This window comes from Antennarius striatus, chromosome 20 (genome assembly GCF_040054535.1).
Source record: "Antennarius striatus isolate MH-2024 chromosome 20, ASM4005453v1, whole genome shotgun sequence".
Classification (NCBI taxonomy): Eukaryota; Metazoa; Chordata; class Actinopteri; order Lophiiformes; family Antennariidae; genus Antennarius; species Antennarius striatus.
The window spans coordinates 16,204,463-16,224,333 of NC_090795.1; the positions used below are offsets into that span (position 1 = coordinate 16,204,463).

At 41.7% G+C, this 19,871-nt stretch overlaps 1 protein-coding gene across 1 annotated transcript in view; it reads left to right on the top strand.

Moving 5' to 3' along the window:
• LOC137614090 (microtubule-associated protein 4) overlaps nucleotides 1–19,871 on the top strand; it is an 82,407-nt gene that overhangs the window by 27,943 nt on the left and 34,593 nt on the right. The window contains exons 3-4 of the mRNA XM_068343615.1: nucleotides 2,162–2,209; nucleotides 19,172–19,276. Of these exons, the coding sequence (XP_068199716.1) occupies nucleotides 2,162–2,209; nucleotides 19,172–19,276 (153 nt within the window). The remainder of the gene's footprint in view (nucleotides 1–2,161; nucleotides 2,210–19,171; nucleotides 19,277–19,871) is intronic.

Sequence of the window (19,871 nt, forward strand, 5' to 3'; positions counted from 1 at the left end):
ATAAAGACACTCATCTAATGACAGCTTAGCAGAGACACTGAGTCAGTTTTCCTGGATCCTCCTCAGATGGTGATTCTGGAAACTCCTGCTGTTCTTTATCAGAAACGTTTTATTTAACCTCTCTACTACTCAGCAGTAGCAGGTGACACCTCCAGAAACAGGTAGGAGCATTAGAAGATCTGATAGAGGTGACCATCAGCTATAAATAAGGTTGATTTAACCTTTTATCCTTAGTCTTAACTGGGCTGATTGGTCCTGGTTCCCAGTCAGACTGAGTCGTCAGTGACAGTGGGCTGCAGGGTGGGCCGTGGGAGGCGTCGCTACTGATGGACTGTGGCACGCCGAGTGCATTCAGACAGACACACACATGTGGACACGCTGAGAGCCCACCAGCAGGGTGAGGCAGTCCACAGTGTGTTGTCCTCTGTCAGTGGGAGAGACAACCAGAGGACACACTCCTGTTGTTTATCACCAGAACCGTGTGTGTGACTCAGACGCGTGGTGACGCGTTTGCTCTCGTTTTTGATCTGTGATATTTTGGTCTTGTGCATGAATACAAATAAATATAATCTTTAATTTGCATGCGTGTGTTCTTAACTGTTCTTGAATTCTGCCTCCTCACCCATAAATTCATGTGTGAATATGACTGGCTGGTTATCTGCATGCTTTGTAAACACTTTTGTGTGTCAGTTTGTATGAATGACACAAAACTCCAGTCTGTGGCTGGAAATAAATTCAGTCACTCACTCGCTCGCCTTCTCATGGTGTACTGAAAACACAACCCTGATCTTCAAATGATGCTGACTGTCTATGTGTCACTGTGCTGTTTATTGGTGGTGTATAAGTGACTACTATAAAAACAAGCTACGTCAGCGATCATCATGCAGCTACATACAAGACCTCGTCACCTCGTCATCACCTCATCACAAACACATGCATGCATCCTTAGTCAGCTTTACTTTGTCTGAACATGGCCCTGGGTTGGATCAGATTGTCATCATTCGACTACACTTATTCATGATGTTTCTTTGTGTTGAAAAGGTTCTGAAGATTATCACTGCTAGTCAGCAGCTCTTGTGCACAAACATTAGTATCAAGAATTGCTCTTTCTTCAATGTTCATACTGTTACAGTGATGCAAACAGATACCTGCACACTGTTTTTGAATTGAGGGATGAACTGTCTGCCCAGAGAGTCTTGACCAATCACAGGTTGCTATACAGTAGTAATTCAAGATAGAGTTTAATCTGTTCTGTGACTGAACTCGTAAGTCAAACAACATTTACCCATTTTAAATAACTAAAATAAATGTAATCCATTGCACCCTTGTAAAAAAAGCCTCAAACCATCTAAATTATTGAAAGAAACACATTTTTATCCATGAATCGACGTACTGACTTTACCTGTGTATAATTAATTACAGTGTGTAATACAGAATATAAATTACATTAAAAATCATAACTTATGAAAAGTAACAAAAAAGTCATGAGACCACACGCACGATGTTTTTACTCCACCAACAAAACGAGATCCGGTCTCAGCTAATGTTGTATCCATCCGCCAACTAGCGGTGTTGTCTTGAAGCACGGCTCAATTTTCACTCGTATGTAGAACAAAATCTGGACAGAGTGACGGCTCGTATCTAAGAAAAACTTGTATGTTTAGCAGCTCGTAACTCGTATCTTGCCCCGTGTTCTCTTTCAGTTGAAGTTAATAAGACCAGTTATGGCAGCATGACTCAGTAAATCAGTTTGTGTGCATTTTTAAGTCATTTATATCCTTGTGAGACATAATATGCAAACTGTGTTTTTGTATCTTGTACTGTGTGTACTCGTGTGTCTGCTGAGCACGTTCATCCAGCACAGTGACTCAGCAGTCAGATGTCATACAGTGTGACCTCCTTTAGCAACCTACACTGACACCAGCTGGGATGTTCTGCCCTCTGCCCGACCAGAATGCACAAAACAACACCAACAGGGCTAGGCAACTGTTTCACAGTGCCCTTTCAAAAGCCAGGAGTCAGACTCAGTGATTTCTTTTTAATTCCTGCTCAATCCGTCATGTTCCGACTCCACAGACCAGGAGCATGCATTCATGGTCATCACAATGTTAGCACTTAGTAATATCTGCTTGTTTGTGTGTTTGTTTGTGTGTTTGTGTAGACACGGGTACTGCTTTGGACAATAAAGAGCAGGAAGTTGTACAGCCTGGTAAGACATATCCCATCATTCTCTCTGCTGTTGTTCAGTGTGCTTAGTCACTTGGTCATCTTCATCCACCAGTCGTAGACTGTCTTTTTGTGTCTTTTGACCTTTTTGTGTCCTTGTTGTTGTCCTGTGTTCAGTATACTGTGTGTGTGTGTGTGTGTGTGTGTGTGTGTGTGTGTGTGTGTGTGTGTGTGTGTGTGTGTGTGTGTGCGTGTGCGTGTGCGTGTGCGTGTGCGCGCACGCTTTGAATTATTGCTGGGCTCTCAGAGCTGGAGGTGAGCTGCTCCTCCTCAGTACAAGGCTGCTACTTTTCCTTTTGCTTCCTACAGGTTCAGTCGGGTTCATCTGAAGAAAAGCAGGCATAGAAATAGAAGGAGAGACATCAGACACTCTTACACATTTTCTTGGACTCTTGTTTGTTTTAAATGGATAAGCCTAAATCTGTTGGGGTTTTTTTTTTGTCTGTAACTTGAAAACATCCATAAATAGTACAAAGTCTTGATATTAGTTGTCTGCATGGGACTCATCCCTGAGGAGCACATCAAATTATGATGCCTCAGTTATAACTATTGTTTACCAGTGAATGAAACCTGAGGTGAGGTCAAATATCAAGTATCAAATAGATACTGATCAATCAGACAGAAAAGAAGTGGAACATTTTGCTGCCTCAGATTTGTAGATTCCTCAGCTTTATGCAACGTCATGAAATGTAAAATAGTTTTCATTGTTTTTACTACACATGATTAGGTGCATTATGTTTTTGCTCGAATGTCATCCTCCTCTCTGGCTTAGCTGTCCCTTAGCAACACAGTGCTACCTCTTGGAATCAAGCAGTAGCTACCATGGTGTCACATCTCCGATGTAGCTTTGGTCCCACTAGTGCAGTGTAACGGGACTATACTAAGTGCAAGACAGAGATTGCATAACCATTAACAGAAGCCTGTCATAAACACAGTCTGAATGAATATTCAAGACTGCCATAAGTTAGTTTAGATGCTAATATTACATTCTGAAAGACAAGTACAAAGCAGGAAAATAACGTTCTTCTGAAAGATATCTTCCTGCTTCTTCATGCTCCTGCCAAAGGTGGTATTTCAGGTTACTTTGGTAAATTCTTATTGAGTGGGCTGTGGTCTATTTACATGTCAGTAACCACTGGACAGAAGTCAGTGAAGCTCCACAGAGACCTTTAAGTACTTATAAAGGCCAGCACCACATAATGGGTTTCTGTACGCTTACATTTGAACTGGGAATTTTTAAAATCTTTTTTTCCTGTTGAGAACATTGCTGTCCTTTGACTAGTTCTAGTTTACAAACAAAAAATGTTCAAAACATGTTAACATTACATGACAATGCATCATGTTATAAGGTTCTTAGACACTACCAGTAAAAAACTTTCTTATTCAACTGAGCAGGGCACAGCTTCCGTCCTACAGCCCTGGATAAAAAAGAAAAGACTTGAGACGTACTTTTCAACCACTTGTGAAATCAAGATAAGGTTATCTGCATAATCAGCGGCTAAATTTGAATTGACAATAGGAGATTGTGAAAGTGTCCAGCCTGGTGATATTAATCATAATTCTTCTTATAAATGTTTTATGTGGTTCATTAAGCTTACTGCGCTTATGGAGATAGAATTAGAAAAGCACTGCTTGTGTTTGTGTTTGTGTGTGTGTGTGTGTGTGTGTGTGTGTGTGTGTGTGTGTGTGTGTGTGTGTGTGTGTGTGTGTGTGTGTGTGTGTGTGTCCCCACATCAGAAAATTTCCCTGACAACCCATTTGTAACCTAACTAAGCTGGACTTGCATGAAAGAAAAGTGTTTCTTTAATACACGGGAGAGCGCTGCGTTTCATGAGTCTCGGAATGCAGCGCTCTCCCGGATGCTGTCAGCCAATAGCATGCGCGTACGGTATTACATGACTACCTACTAAAAATCTGAAGTCGTGCATCTTGAAGTCCGAATAAGCGAGGGATTACTGTAATAATAATAATAATAACAATAATAATAATAATAATAATAATAAATATATAATATGTTTGGAAAATTATCGGATTCTCTCCTCCACTTCAGTTTATGAGTCTCTCTTGATGCTTGTCAAGATGCTTGCCGCAGTCACATGACCACCGTCTTAAAGGTCCCGCTCTGGCCGGTAATTACCGCTAAACTGAAACTCCTAAGCTACAAAAATGAACAAAAAACATATGTCTTTGGAAAGTTTCTTTGCACAGAGTAAAAGAGCCAGTGAGGAGACAGAAGAGGAAGCTGAAAAATATGTTTTTATGTTGGTCGTGTCATTTTACTTTGTTGTATTTATCCATTTCCCCTTAAAAGCCGGTCTGTGAAAATATTGCCTGATGTTAAACCGCTATGTGGGGCAAAAAAGTTAGTAGACCACTGGTCCAGGGTACTGGACAGGAGAGTTCTGTTGTTAGTTGAAACTCAAATTCAGGATAACAATGTGGTTTTTGCCCTGGTCCTGGGACACTGGACTAGCGCTGTACTTTCATGGGGGTGTTGGAGGGAACATGGGTGCTTGCTCACATGTCCTTTGTAGACCTGAAGAAGTCTTAGAAACGTTTCCCTGAGGTATTTTTTGGGGGGTGCTTTGGGAGTATGTGAATAATGATTCATTGCTACTGGCTGTCCGGTCACTGTTTTCCCAGAGTCAAAATATGGTCCGCATTGCCATCAGTCAGTCAGACTCATTTTCAGTTGCGGTTGGTCTCCACCAGGGCAGCCCCTTGTCACCGGTTCCATTCATAACCTTTATAGGCTGAATCTCAAGGTACAGCCAAGTAGCAGAGGGTGTCAGGTTCGGAGGCTTTGGGATTCTGTCTCTGCTTTTTGCAGATGACATGGTCCTACTGGCCTGCTTGAACAGTGACCTCAAACTCACCCTAGAGTGGTTTGCAGCTGATTGTGAACCGGTCAGGATTAGGATCTGCACATCTAAATCTAAATGTATTGTTCTTAGCCATAGGCGGCACAGTTGTATAGTGGTTAGCACTGTTGCCTCACAGCAAGAAGGTCATGGGTTCAAACCCCAGCATTTCCAACATGGCCTTATTGTGAAGAGTTTACATGTTCTCTCTGTGTCTAAATGGGTTTTCCTGGGTTCCCCCCCCCCCCATTATCAGGAAAAACATGCTTCTAAGGAACATCAGGTTGTGGTGGCACACCCAGGGTGCAGCAGCCCTGGATCAACTCTCCATCTACTCTCCATCTGATGCTTCAATTTCATTGTACCATCTGTATAATGAGATCTTTAATCTTAATTAAAGGGTGGAGTGTCCAATCTAGGTGGGAGAGGATCCCCCCCCCCCTCAAGCAGAGGAGTTCAAGTATCTTGGGGTGTTACTTGCAAGTGAGGGAAAGATGGAGAGTCTACAGTGATGCTCTCTGCCACCACCTGTCAATGGTGGTAGAGAGCAAGAAATGAGCCACAAAAGCGAAGCTCTCCATTGACTGTGATGTCAAAACAAGAGAAAGACCAAAGCTAATGTGGATAGATGTTGTGAGGAAAGACATGTCGGCAGTAGGTGTTAGAGAGAAGGATGCAGAAGATAGGCGGACATGGAAAAAGGGGGACACTGTGGAGACCCATAACGGAACACGCCCTAAGGATGAGAAGAAGAAGTAAGTTTGACTTCCTGGTTAAGATTAGAGAACAAGCTGTGTTGACGACATTGGTGAGGCTTCATGTTAACAAACTGGAGTAACTCTTCCAGACATGTTGAGCAGGTACCTTTCCTGTCCTGTCATAGTCATCTGATGAGGGACTAGAGTTGGATAGAAACTGTTCTGCAAGCGCTCAGCAGGGGGCACAGAGATGTCAGACCCACCCTCTGCCATCTCTATGGTCCTTCGACATTCATTCTCGATGGGATGGATGTTGGTGACATGGTCGCGTGGTGTTGGTGACATGGTCATCATGCAAATTAAATGTCTGTTTTTTCATTCTCACTCATGCGATGGCATATATTACCATGGTGGCAAAAACTATATGTGTGCATTGGGAGTATGGTTTAATTCTCCCCCACTGCAGCCCTGATGAGATTAGAGCACAGTGTGGGTGTGTCTGGTGGAGCAAATGATCTTTCAAGGTGTTCTAGAACTATTCATCACTGTTGTTCCAGCAGATCTCTGGGGGAGGACGGAGGCTGTAAAAGTAGTAACTGGGTTGGAGAATTGAGAGCATCAGCGAAATCCTGAGCAAATGTAGATGTGTGTGTGTGTGTGTGTGTGTGTGTGTGTGTGTGTGTGTGTGTGTGTGTGTGTGTGTGTGTGTGTGTGTGTGTGTGTGTGTGTGTGTGTGTGCTTGCGTGTGTGTGTTAAGAAGCTGCATGTGCATGATCCAATGCATGATGCTTCTGCATGGCACCCAAAGATCTTATAGGATATTGTTTCCAAATATTTGACCAATGTGAGATGATGGTCAAGTCAAGCATCTTCCTCTCAGAATGACTCATGACGGTCAAGTATTTGACTTCTGTTGGAGGAGTTGGGGTTGATTTTTGTGACAGCTTTACTAACCTGATTTCTTCATTTTTTCCCCTCATCCCTTCCCCTTATTCTATTTTTTAAATACCATTTTTACTCTGTCCTCTCTCCATATTTCTGTCTTTCTCTTTCTCTCTCTCTCTGAACAAACCCTCTTTTGTTGATTATCTTGTTTTACATCTTACGTCTACTCTTTCTTCCTTCTTCTTTATTGCTGTCATCATTTTTTGCCCCACTTCTCTCCTATGTCCTTTCTTAATTCCCATGCTTCAGAGGACTAGACCCCGCCTCCATCGCCATGCCGACTGTCAATCAGCTGTGCTTCCGCTTCTGTGCGCCTCCTCCCTGTCCCTGTGTAAAACACACACATGTGCACACACAATGTCCATCCTGGTTATGGCTCCAGTATGATGGAGAGAGCCTAAGACCAAAGACGAGACACCACGTTTCCTTTCACTTATGGTAGAACTTGCACACCCCCTTCACCGGCAAACCAGGGTGTCTCTGACACACAACACTTCTGGACAACAACACAATCACTTTTTTCTTTTTATGTCAAGGAACATCAGTTCCACCCTCCTAAATCAATACGGTATCAATATCAGATCTTGGAGTTTGGTACCAGTACCCACTAGTATGCTTTACTCTGTCCGTACTAACTATTACTGACAACCACTCAAAAACATGACGTTTGTTTTGTTTCAAAGGAGTAAGCTGTTTGTAGGATATATTGATTTACTTTGCTTACCAAAAAATGAAGGAATCAGTGAACTATCAGTAAAAAAATATAACATCCAGTAGTAGAGATGATGTCCTTGTTGTGTGTTATTGGTGATGTCCCTACCACAGGGCTGGCATGATGAATTATCACTTCAGTTTGATCCAATAAGCTAATCAATAACATGATGATATCTGAGTTATTGTCCAACTCTCCCTGAATAAATGCAACATGTGCTGGACAGTAGACATGCTGGAGTTAGCTGCTGTAAAACTAACGTACCTCTTAGCTCTGTATGTTACAGTCACCAATTATCCATGGCAGATGTTTTGCCCTGGTCAGACTTGTTGAGTTGGTCAGTACCTTTAAATGCATTTGTTTTAGTCCCCTAATGGTTTGTAGTTGACATTTTTCTTATGTTCAGTTAAATGTTCTTTGTTTGTGTTTGTCTCTGAACACTTCCCTTCAAATAATAGAAAGAAAAAAAAGATCTTTAATGTCTTAAAACCCCATTGAGTGTAAAAGAAGCGCCACCCCTGTCTATAGCTGTGAAAATGACACACACACACATGATTCTATTTTTGTCTCTGATTTTTATTTCATATCTTTGAAGGTTCAGCTCACCTTAACTCTAGATCTGTTTGCACTATTCTGAACTGTCCTCTAGTTAATAAATGAATAAATCTATACTAAAGCCAGACCTTTAGGACAATCATTTATGCGAGTGATGTTTTGAATGTTCTGGTAGTGTCTGAGCTGCTTTCTGGTAGATTTGACTGTTGTGTGTAACCTGATCGTTCTGAATGGTTATTTATCTTAGCGTTCTTACCATGATATATGTGTTGTGTCTGCTGCTGTATTTTGTCACTGTATCTTTCAGTCAATGATTTTTGCTCAATGGGGCCCTGCTAGCCACAAGCTAATGTTACAAACTCCAGCTTGTAACAAAAAGCTGATGCTTTGAGAGGACATGGATTTCTTTAAACATGGTAAACACATTAGTCTGCATCTCCCTGCTCAGAACAGGGAGTATTTTAATCTTATGTTTCATCGCCAGAGAGAATGAAGTGATGTAATTGGTACGTGAGCACACTTTCCTTCCCCTAGCATTGTAGCAAGATCTCACTCCCCTGAAACATTCATGGACACAGGATGATGAAGGAAGGACCTCCATAGAGAGACCCACAGGTCAAGGTCAGCTGCAGACACAGCAACAGTTGAACTTGTGTTCTATGTGTGACTACTGTGTGACTTTTAGATGAATAGAAACGTCCTACATGTGCCTCTCTGTTGTCCTCCTGCACTCTGCTAATAAACCTAAATGATACACAAACTGATTCTGGGTCTCTGCCTTTTGCTAACCAGCCTGAATTAACCCTCATATCTATTGATGAACTGGTTCTGAGTCTCTGCCTTCTGCTAACCAGCCTGAATTAACCCTCATATCTATTGATGAACTGGTTCTGGGTCTCTGCCTTCTGCTAACCAGCCTGGGTTAACCCTCACATCTAATGACAAACTTGGTTTGTATCCCCTTTCCTTCCTGTTTCTCCCCCAGCAGTCTTTTATTTTCTACACATTATCTCTTTTTCTAAATTAGTCTTAAAGAGCATTTTTCAGCAGCATGTGTTACGTTGCGATTATGTCTAGCTTTTTATTGGGAATTAATTTTATATTGTGAAGCTTGGAGATTATTGTGTGCTGCCAGGAAATAATTCCTTATTGCTTTAGAGAGAAATGCCTCTCTGATTTCAAATTTTTTTTTATTAGTCGCTCCTTTACCCTGAAGAGAAAAGAAAAAAATCCAAGAAGTTATTCTTCATTCCATCTGCCATTTTGCTATTTATCAGTATTTCACAGGTTCTCTTCCAAATGCCATAGCTCAGCTTCCAAACATGAAATGGAGCACACTCTAACAAACACTCTGACTGAACTGTTTTCCTTTATCAGCTGAAATAAAGTGAACACATTTTACACCTTGAAGTCTAACAAGACTTCCTTCCTGCAGAGGAAAATGAGCAGTATGACCACCTGAAGTTTGATGACTCCTTTACTGTTTGGAACATGTTCATATTGCACACTGCTTCCTCCTTCACTGGTAATATTTGCATTAACACAAGACATCCTTGTTCAGAAGTCTCTATATACATAGTGGTCCTCCCTAACCCTACCAAATCCTAGAATCTGGAAAACTAACACTTAATATAGTATATGAAAAATGGAAACTCCACCGGGAAAACACTAAAATTCATAACAGCTTGGTTTGTAACGTCACACCCGGAGTGAATGACTGTGATTGACGTATCCTTGATTGATTGACATGTCCACATCCGAATAAGGGCGTGGTCATCCCCGAGGTGGAGTTTATGTTCAGGCTAAGGTAGCAGTGTGTGGTATGATCTGGCTCAGAGCTACACACTGAAAGTTCCTCACAAGCTGTTGAAGTCAGCTAGCATTTGGCTAGCCAGTAAGCTCTTCTTCACTCGAGTGTGTGAGTGTCTGTGTAAGGCGTATCCTCAGCGTCATAGTTAACACATAACCAGTTTCATAGTAGATCGAATCGTGACTAAATCAGAACTTTGTCTGTTTTTTGATAAATAAAAGGAACTTTAGCTCTTCTAAGTGATCTGAGAGCTGCTCCAAAGCGAATACGCCGCTCAGCCTTTACTTACTAATAGATATTCACAGTCATCAATCAAGGGTTACGTTCAACTGACGTAAAACCTGCATGTGAAATAATGAGGGCAGAATTTATGGAATATTACCTCTCCTGTAACATCCCATGTTCCATTAGACTGCGTTAACTTAGCTCCCTGGGGAAGTTAGCCAACGATCCTTCATTGTCCATGACGATTGTGGGAAACCACAGCTTTACCTCCTGTCCGCAAACATCTCCACTGATTTTTGTCCCACTTTGTGTTATTCTCCACAAATCCTCCGCGATGTTATATCATGGAAAACAAGAGAGAAAAACACAAGAAAAATAATTGCGAAATACTTATTGGACGGTAGTGCGCATGTTACTGAGGTGCATGTAAACAAAACGCACATGAACCCAAGGCGGAAGGGTTTATTGATAAAGGGAGCACAGGGGCATGCCCATTAAATTGAGTTGTTTCAGAACAAAAATGATTTTATCAATATTCAATCAAAGACATTGGGGACCACGTATCAGTTTGGGGCAAGAAATTTCAAGTACAGTGTACTTGGACATCTAGAAGGTGAAAGACATGAATTAAAAAAAAGTATAATATGGGACCTTTAAGTAGAAGCTTATCCAGGAGGTAGACTTCTACGATGGGGACAGTGGATACAGGAGCAGTAGCTCCTCTCAGTAACTCAGCTTCATGTACAAACAGCTGCTAACAGCATAGCCGTCCACAAAGGACCCCTCAGTAGCAGATAAAGTTTCTGTCCATTACTTTGTTGCTGTTGTTTTTGTATTTTTCTTTTCTTTCCAGTGCTGAACGTGAGCTTTAATTTCACCACGTAGCTGCAGAGATAGAAAAAGATGCCTCTCTGTTACGCTGCGTTTCAGGGTTCAGCCTCAGGAGGATGCAGAGTTACTCAATCAGAAGTAAGGGTACTCAGATGGACCAAAAACACAAGTGCCTTTGTAAGGGCTTGTTTAAGCTCAATAGTTACAGTAGGTTTTTTTGTCTGCTTTGTTTCTTTCTTACAATTTATTGACATACAAATATAGATATTTTGTCAGCCACATATAAAGTTGTGTTCTTGTTAAATTCCCAGCAGCTCTGAGGGAACATTACCTTCTTCTATACTACTCCCCAAAGACCAGGCTAGCCTGCAGTCCTCTGTCAGCATGGGTTTGTTTGTAGGATCTAGATGAGTTGGCGTGTCCTACTTTGTCCCACGGAGCTGAGGTGTGTGGATGGAGGGAGGTAACAGAGGGAGACGAGTTGAACAATCCCTTTATGTAAGCAGATGTCAGAGGGTTCCTCCCTTACTTTTCAGTGTGTACTGTACACAACAACCACACACATGTACAAACATCCCAACACCAGACATTCTCATCCCAGAATAGATTATGCCTGCATTAAAAGAGAGCGAGTGATGGAAGAGTCAGAAAATGACAGAAATGATCTATAGAATTGGATGAATTTGAGGAGTGGTCTACATAATGCATGCACTTACACTAGTACAGTACACAATGTCCTACCCACGCAGTGATGGTGAACATAGGACCTTTAGCTCGCATCCTGCTACACATCCATATTCATTATTGATACATCAAAGATGCACTGGGAGAAAATACTACCCATCATACGGTTGGTCCAAACTCAAATATGTCAACAACTATAGGATAGATAGTCATGATCCCGTTGGGATGAACCCCTGTTTTTATAAACACTGTCAACACAAAACTCAGTTAAATATCTGAGATGTTTTTTTATGACTGTTGTTCTCAAGTATTCCACAGATATTTAGACGTGGAACCTGTCTGGAGATTTTACTGGTAAGCTGATTTCTGGTGTGGTGGGCCTGAGGCAGTGCCTCTATCTGGGGCTCAGCTGTAATCCTGTTCTGATGTCTTCTCCCTGCAGCGTTTAAGGACATGCACATTCAAATCCTGCTGAAACGTCTAAAGTATGTTTAGAATGCATTTATTCTCTGGTCTGAACCATACTCAGGATGCAGTACTAGCAATGATAGCATCATTGTATTTTAGATTTAGCTCACCTTGCTGGCATCATAAGCCAGGTTGTTTCATAACAACAGCAGTAAAGGCATTTTATTAGTGATATAAGAAATAAATAGTCCTCAAAATAAAATATATTCATTAATGTTAAGGCACACAGACTACTGGGATAAAAATACAACCATCTGATACAACAACCATTCAGAGGGAAAAGAAGTCTCTCTCTCAATCCACTCACCTCAATGTTAATGGAGGGTTCAGCAAAGCTTTGTCTTCCTCTAAGCATGTCTGTAATAAACAGCAGCAGCATTCTCTGAAATAGCCAAACAAGACAGAGGCTTCTTTTAAAATACAAAAAGAGAACATAAAAATTGAGGCTGGAGACAAATCAGCTCCACTAAGCTCAGGATCATAACTTTTAATAAACATGAAATGTTCAATGGAGCATCCAAACTAAAAGCATCCACCTCATAAAATTGGAGAGCTCATTCCTGTCAACACAATGCTGGATGAGCTGTGCTCATGTCCACAGACCTATAAGATGACATTCAACAGGAGATCAGATCAGAGGTAGCCTGATCCAACCAATCAGGAGCACCTAAACCCACAACCTGCTGAGGTTGTGAGTCACACCTGCATATTCATTCACGCTCTAAAAAGTTGTAGATAAAGTCTATTAAAATCATGTGATCTCAGATGGCACCTAACCAGATTTGAGTTCATGTTTCAATCTCCTTCAGAGGTAAACCTCGTCTTACTTTGTTAACTGATTCCAGGAGACGCAATGCAAGTCGAAAAAATGACGTAAGGTAAATTAACTCGTCTCCAGGCTAAACTGAAGATAAGCATTTCCTTTTCTGCACTGTACTTATGTACAGTATTGATGAAGGCATTTTCAATCATATTTGGTTTATATGAATCTATTTTAAGCTTACAAACAATTAAATGTGATCTGTTAATATAATACTGAAAAATCATCACCGTCTCATCTTCAGCCACTTTTTCTGCATTGCAGGTTACCTGGGTTACTATGGGCTTGTAACATGACATTAGGTGGTTTTAATGGTTTACTAGTGATTTCAGAATTCCAATATTTGTGGAAGATAGATGTAAAGTGGAGTAAAATGAATTTTATTTTTCCATGTATTGTTTTTTACTGAAAATCGACATATACAGTAATTGAACAATGTAACTCCACACAATGTATACCTGTAGTTGTTGAGGAAAATGCTGCAATACAGTGAAGCTCCACCAATGTGGAGAGACACTTTCTCACACTTCCATCAACAAGGACATAAAATGATTGAATCTTTCAGGTCCTTGAAGCTATTTTTTCTTTGCTGTGAGTGCTAACACTGAGCAGCTGGTGTTGCTGTATCATATTAAATTAAAACTAAGACAACCTGATGTTTAATAATCACAAGTCAAACATTTTTTTGACTGTGGTAGACTAACGTTTGACTTGTAGCTGAGCTCGTCACCATCTTTGTATAATTTGATCAACTCTGCTTTCATCCCTTTTTACTTGAAGAAGCGATTTGGTGGAGACGTTGGTTAATCTCCTTTAGATATTCATGAAGACTTTAATCCTTGAGCTGGGAAGGAGACCTAATTCCTCCTTGACTGCTGTTTTCAGTGTGGATGGAAAGCTCTTCATCTGTGGGAGCTGTTATCACAGGAGTGCGTGTGTGTGTATGTATTTGTGTGTGTGCTTCATTTTAACAGATGTGTGCTGTGTGTGTCTTTGAATGAATGGATACCTTCCTGTCTTTATAAATGAAATGTTCTGGATGGGAATCATCCATCCATCAGCATGACTCTTGCTTTGGGTGCTTCCGATAGTTGGTGGATGGATACAACACCATCTGAGACCGCATCTCGGTCTCTTTAGTAATCTCGTGACTTTTTGGATGTTTTCATACTTTCATACATTTTCTATGTAACTTAGAATTATATATATATATATATATATATATATATAAAATTAGTTATTCACAGGTAAAGTCTGCATGTCTATTGGTTAATTTAAAATATATATTTGTTTTTTTTATAATTTAGGGGTCTTGGGGCTTTCTTACAAAGCAGGAACATATTAGAATTTTTTTACTTATTTTAAAGAGGGAAAATGTGGTTGACTTGACAGTGGGAGGTGTCAGTGGGAAGTGTCAGCTCACCTCCTGAGCACTACCGAGGCGCCCTTGAGCAAGGCGCTGTCCCCATTTACAAGTTGCTCATTTGGGGCACACCAGGAACGAGCTGCCCGCTACTCTACCTCCCACTGCATAATTACATGTGCATGTGTGTGTGTGTGTGTGTGTGTGTGTGTGTTTTCAGATTTTCTGTCACCATAGAAGTGGGTTATATGAGAGTGTCCTGGTTTTTAGTGGTATGCCAGGGTTTGATTATTAAAGGATTATGAAGCAGAAATTCAGCATTTTTTATTTTTCAATACTACTTCCACCTCTGCCGAGTACCTGATGTCCCTCCTCTTAGTTGCTCTCTTTCACAGCTTCTGCTCTTCCTCTGATCGTCTCATACTATTTTTACTGTATCTGGTTAGCAGTGGTTTGTGTCCTGTCAGTGACCTCTCTGTGAACTGTGATGTGCCTGTGGCGCTGTGGCAGCCCCACCCTGCCAGTCACAATGTGTACACCAGCTCAAGGATCTGAGGCTGACGAAGATGAGCAAGGAGAGGCTGGGGTCAGCAGAAGGCTATGCTGCTGGCTCATCCCAGATTAAACACTTTTTGTGGAGTCAATAAATCGTCTGGGATGGAGCTAAACACAGTTTGGTTTTAAGGAATAAACTATAATTAAATAATTGAGTATAATTTAAATAAGTTAATTGATTTGCAGATAGAGTTAAAGGTCCTGGAGGAGGCCCATATAGTAACAATAACCACCCATCAGCTTTGTGTGTTTCCCTCTGTCCATCACTGGACTGGGATGCTGTCCCATTTGTCTCTGATATAACAGCCCCATTGTCTTGTTCCAGGCCTGGAACAGCATCCCTCTGTCTCTGGTGGACAGTCACAGTCAGTCTTTGACCTGACAGACGACCTTGTTGTACAGCCGTAAGATCTCTCACGTATGTCTCAGGCCATGTCCACACGTAGATCTTTTTGATCTTTTTGCCCGTGTAGAAAAATATTTGCCTCCACACAATGTTTTCGAAAAAATCTCCATCCACACGTAACTGCATAAGTGCGTTGATCAACACTTTTATAAGCAGAACAACTCCGTAACAACTCCGAGAACGACAGGAGAGAGGACCGGGACGAATTCACGCCGTTCCTCCATCACAGAATTCCTCCATCGCGGAGCTGTTATACGTCAGAAAATAGACGGTTTTAACTCTGTCTGTTCTGTTTGTATACGTAGAGACACACCAGTCATCACAGCAGTTTTTGTCATAGGGAGACGCCCCCCGGATTGAAAAAGTGTCGGTCACAGCGTCCACACGACAACACATACCCGGCATTTTCAAAAAAACTTCACTTTGGCCAGCTTTTAGGAAAAGTTCCATTTTCATCCTGGATTTCTGCGTTACCGTGTGGACTGAAGGCCTAACTGTAAGAAAGAAGTTTTGTTTTCAAAAAGATCCGGCTATGCGTGGACGGGCCCTCGGTTTTTTTCTCACCACACTGGCATGAATGATGCGCTTCCTGGTCATCAGAAGTCAGACATGCCCCTTTACGTTTGATTACTTTATTCTGTTGTATTTCATTAAGTTTCTTAGCTAACTTGACCAATAGTTAACATCAACTAGCAAAACATTTAGAGTTCAGCAGTCAAACAATTATTACTGCTTCCAGGCAGAAACCTAGCCCAGCCACTATAGGTACCTACTTATACTGTACCTGAGCATCAACTATCCCCAGGAGACCCAACATATCATGATATTAAACCACTTTATATCTGTATTACCTCTTCACATGCTTTAAAACACCTTTCTATTAAAGAAAAGTGGATGATGTCAGCCAATAGCAAAAGCATACGGTATCACGTGACTACCTACTAAAAATCTGTGATGTAGTGAAGTTGTGCATCTTGAATCGCAAATAAACAAGGGATTACTGTAGTAAATAAAATATGAAATAACAGGCAGGTTGTGAGAATTTTCTTACAGGTAGTCTCTAGTCTACATTGCTGATCAAACTTTCAACCTGACCTGAATTGTCTTCAGTCTCAATGTTGGTGAATGTCTCCATGAACATAATGCATTGTGGGTTCGTTTCCTGCTCAGAAGTTCACAGAGATGTGGAGAAAAGGGCGAACGCTGCAGATGACGCCAACAGGAAAGAAGAAAACACCACATGAAGTCTGACATCAGAGCAAACTGTTCACTCAATCTGATATTTGATGAGTCATGTTAACTTGACGTGATATCTGAATCTATGGGGTGTTAATGTTACGCTGCTCGGCGAAGGTTGTGGCAGAAAGGGGTACTACAGTAGTCGGACATGGTGGCACGTGGTTGTTCATATCTACGAATGTTCGTTAAGTCAACTGTTTGTATCTTGAGGACTGCCTGTAGGCATGATGTCTACTGGCTGGATTTATTATCGGTCGTATTGTGTCCTGTGAGCCGTTTGTCTAGCAGATATGGGTCTGACTCTGTGTCTCTGAACCAGTGTCAACTCACATGGGTGCATGCACTTTTGTTTATCCATATTAGTGTAGCCACAGTGTGTGTGTGTGTGTGTGTGTGTGTGTGTGTGTGTGTGTGTGTGTGTGTGTGTGTGTGTGTGTGTGTGTGTGTGTGTGTGCGTGTGCGTGTGCGTGTGCGTGTGCATCTCTCAAGGGGTTACGTTCATCCATCAGCCTGATAGCTGTTCCAGTCTGTCTCGCCATACTTTGTCCTCAGCAGTGAGGTCAGTAACACTCGCCTCATCAGCAGGTCTTACATAATTTGGAAATGTAGCCCACACTAAATGTAAAATCATGTGTCTGAGTCATTGTGGCAAGAGTCACTTGTTTAGTTCTACATAATGTAGGCCAAGGTTAACATCCTGTTTTCTGTGTACATAAAGCTGGTCACTTGACATAACAAGGGTTTTTGTAGGTTTTGTGTGGGACATGTCTTTGCGTTTCCAACAGTGATTATAAACTCAGCAATGCTCTACACCGTAGAGCAATGTAGAGTCTACAGTAAAGTGCAATCAGTTGTCAAAACCACCATATCTAAGATAACTGAGCAATTGCACCTTGACTGCTCTGGCTGGGGAGGGTTGTTAAAAGACTAGTAGCCTCACTACTGGTGATCAGAACAATGACCAGGATATTCCACAACAGACACGGGTAGGTAGATTCACACGTTGTGAATCACAGCCACTCATCCCTCATTCAGGCTCAGCAGAATATTGCTGGTACATTAAACACAGAGCTGTGTTGAGTAAATTACTCAGCGTGAAATTTTTTTTCCCTAGTGGACTCGGCTGAATCCAAATTTGTCCACATGAAAAGAAGACTAGAGGGCTAAAATCATTTCCTCTCAACAAACTCCATGGACCTATTGTTTCATGGCAGAAAAACAAATTAATATGTAAAAAATCAATGTACGAAGTTTTGCTGCAGATATTTTTATGAGATTATCTATTTTTACAAACTGTCAAAAAATGGGAACACTGCCTCATTGGCAGAATATTTTTTATGGCCAAAGTTTTGATATATGTTCGTCAAGTAAATGCACTTGATGGTAAGAAATTTGATTATTATGTGAAGCTGCCAGATTTGAGTGGACAGAGGTCAAACCTGTAATTGAAGGCAATCGAGGGACCCAAACAGAATGGATTCAGTTGTTAGTGTTGATGACCCAGATCTCTGCAGTCAGTCCCAGATCTTTGCTAACACAGTGTTATAATTACCAATACAAATTATGCTGACAAACAACAGTAGTATTCTATAGAACTCTTGTTTTCAACAGAATCGAGTAAGACGACCAGAGAGATTTTTCTCTGAGCCATGTGGACAGTCTCATGGGTGACCTTTGTGTGTCTCTTACATCCCTAACTGGGTTTACTAAGCACAGACACATAGAAGAGGATGCCACACCAACACGAGCTCATGAAGACGAGTGCAGCTGCACTGGTGTTGGTGAATCAATCGTGACCCTGCCCACAGAATGTTTTCTGCGACACAGACGATGCCCACCCAGCCATGGTCCCTGTGTGTCTGATAAATGGGAGTGTTTTTGACTTTGGGTGGCATCCTGTCTGTTTGCCTCATGTCACTGTCTGTGAACACTGCTGGGAGACTATTGCCACTGGTGTCTTCCTCCTCGTCTCCCTCACGCCTCTGTCTCACTTCCTGCTTATCCTTCCTTTCCTTCATTCATCACCCCTTTTTCCCCTTTTTTCATCCTTGTCTTCATCTGTGAATTCTCTTACATTTGTCTCCTGTCCTTGACCTCCATCTGTTACTCCTTCTGTTTAACATGTCATATTCCCCTGGAAATGTGTCTTTTGTACCGTTCTTGTCTGTCAAGTTTTTCTTGTACCCACACTATGCCAGTCTGGCCTCTGCGGTGCTCAAAGGGTATCTGGTTGGAGACTGGGGCAGGAGTTTAAGGGTGACTGCTGGATGAAAGAGGGAGGGGCAGGCTGGGAGAAGGAGGCGCTAGCTTGCAGGGTTTGGGATCTGAACCAGACAGACAGTGAAACGTCACACCAAACACAGACTCCCCAACTGTGATGGCATTTGTGTGTGTGTGTGTCTCTTTGTGTGACCATTATGTGTGGGTGTGAGTTTGACTCGGGGTTCACAGTGTTAGTAGCTCAGAGCCAGCTGAGGCTGCTAAGGAGACAGATAGAGACAGGCACTGAGCACTAAATTAACCAAACGCCACTAATTGTTGACTGTTTTGAGATGGGGATATCTGATTCTGGAAGGAAATTCAGCAGGTGAGAGTTTTGTGCATTTGTGCATGATAAAGTCAGTTGTCGTTATGTCTGTAAAGTATGTGTTGATTTGTGTTCAGCAAAGACATACTGTACTTAAATAGTCTTGTGGTGTTAAAGTCCAGCTGGGCATCGGTGCATCATGAGCAAGGGGGGACTGATGTCCGGTGCTCCATGTTGTTGCTGCAGGTTGTAAGCTGACCGCAGGGGGACAGACGCCAGCGTCGCACACAGAGTTGCAGGAGGAGGTGTGGTCACGCTCAGGCCAGGCCCTGCCTGCAGACCTTCTATCAGGTACCACCGTCAGAATCATTGGTCCAAATGTTCTAAAAGCAGTGTTATCCTGCGTTTTTCCCCCTTCTTTCCCTTCTTTTTCTCAGGTCTGTACTTCACCCTTGTCGCTAAACTTCCACCTGTCTTTTTTCTGCTCTTCTTCTCCATTTTAGTACTACACTAATGTAAAGCATTCAGTCTTTTAACCCCAAGCTAAGGACAGCCCCATCAGGTCATAGCAACTGGTCCCAACGATGGGTCACTTTTTGAGGGCCCTAAGATAAAAAAAATAACTTTTTTTTCTCTATTTATCAAAATTTACTTTATTGACAAAATATGTAGACAAATACCAGAATGTCTGTGGTTGTTGTGTGTATACCTAAAGCCATGTTGGTGCAAATATATACAGGTAGTCCTCAAGATATGACCATAATTGGTTCTGAGTGGTTGTTCATAAGTTGAATTGTTTGCGACAAATATTGGACTCTTAAAATCACTAGAAAACTGTCTAAAGCACATTATACTGTAATACTGTATGTATTAACAGTAACTGCAATAGAGATGGAACTCACTGACACAGGCTTTATTGGCTTTTGTCATCTCTTTACACAGGAAC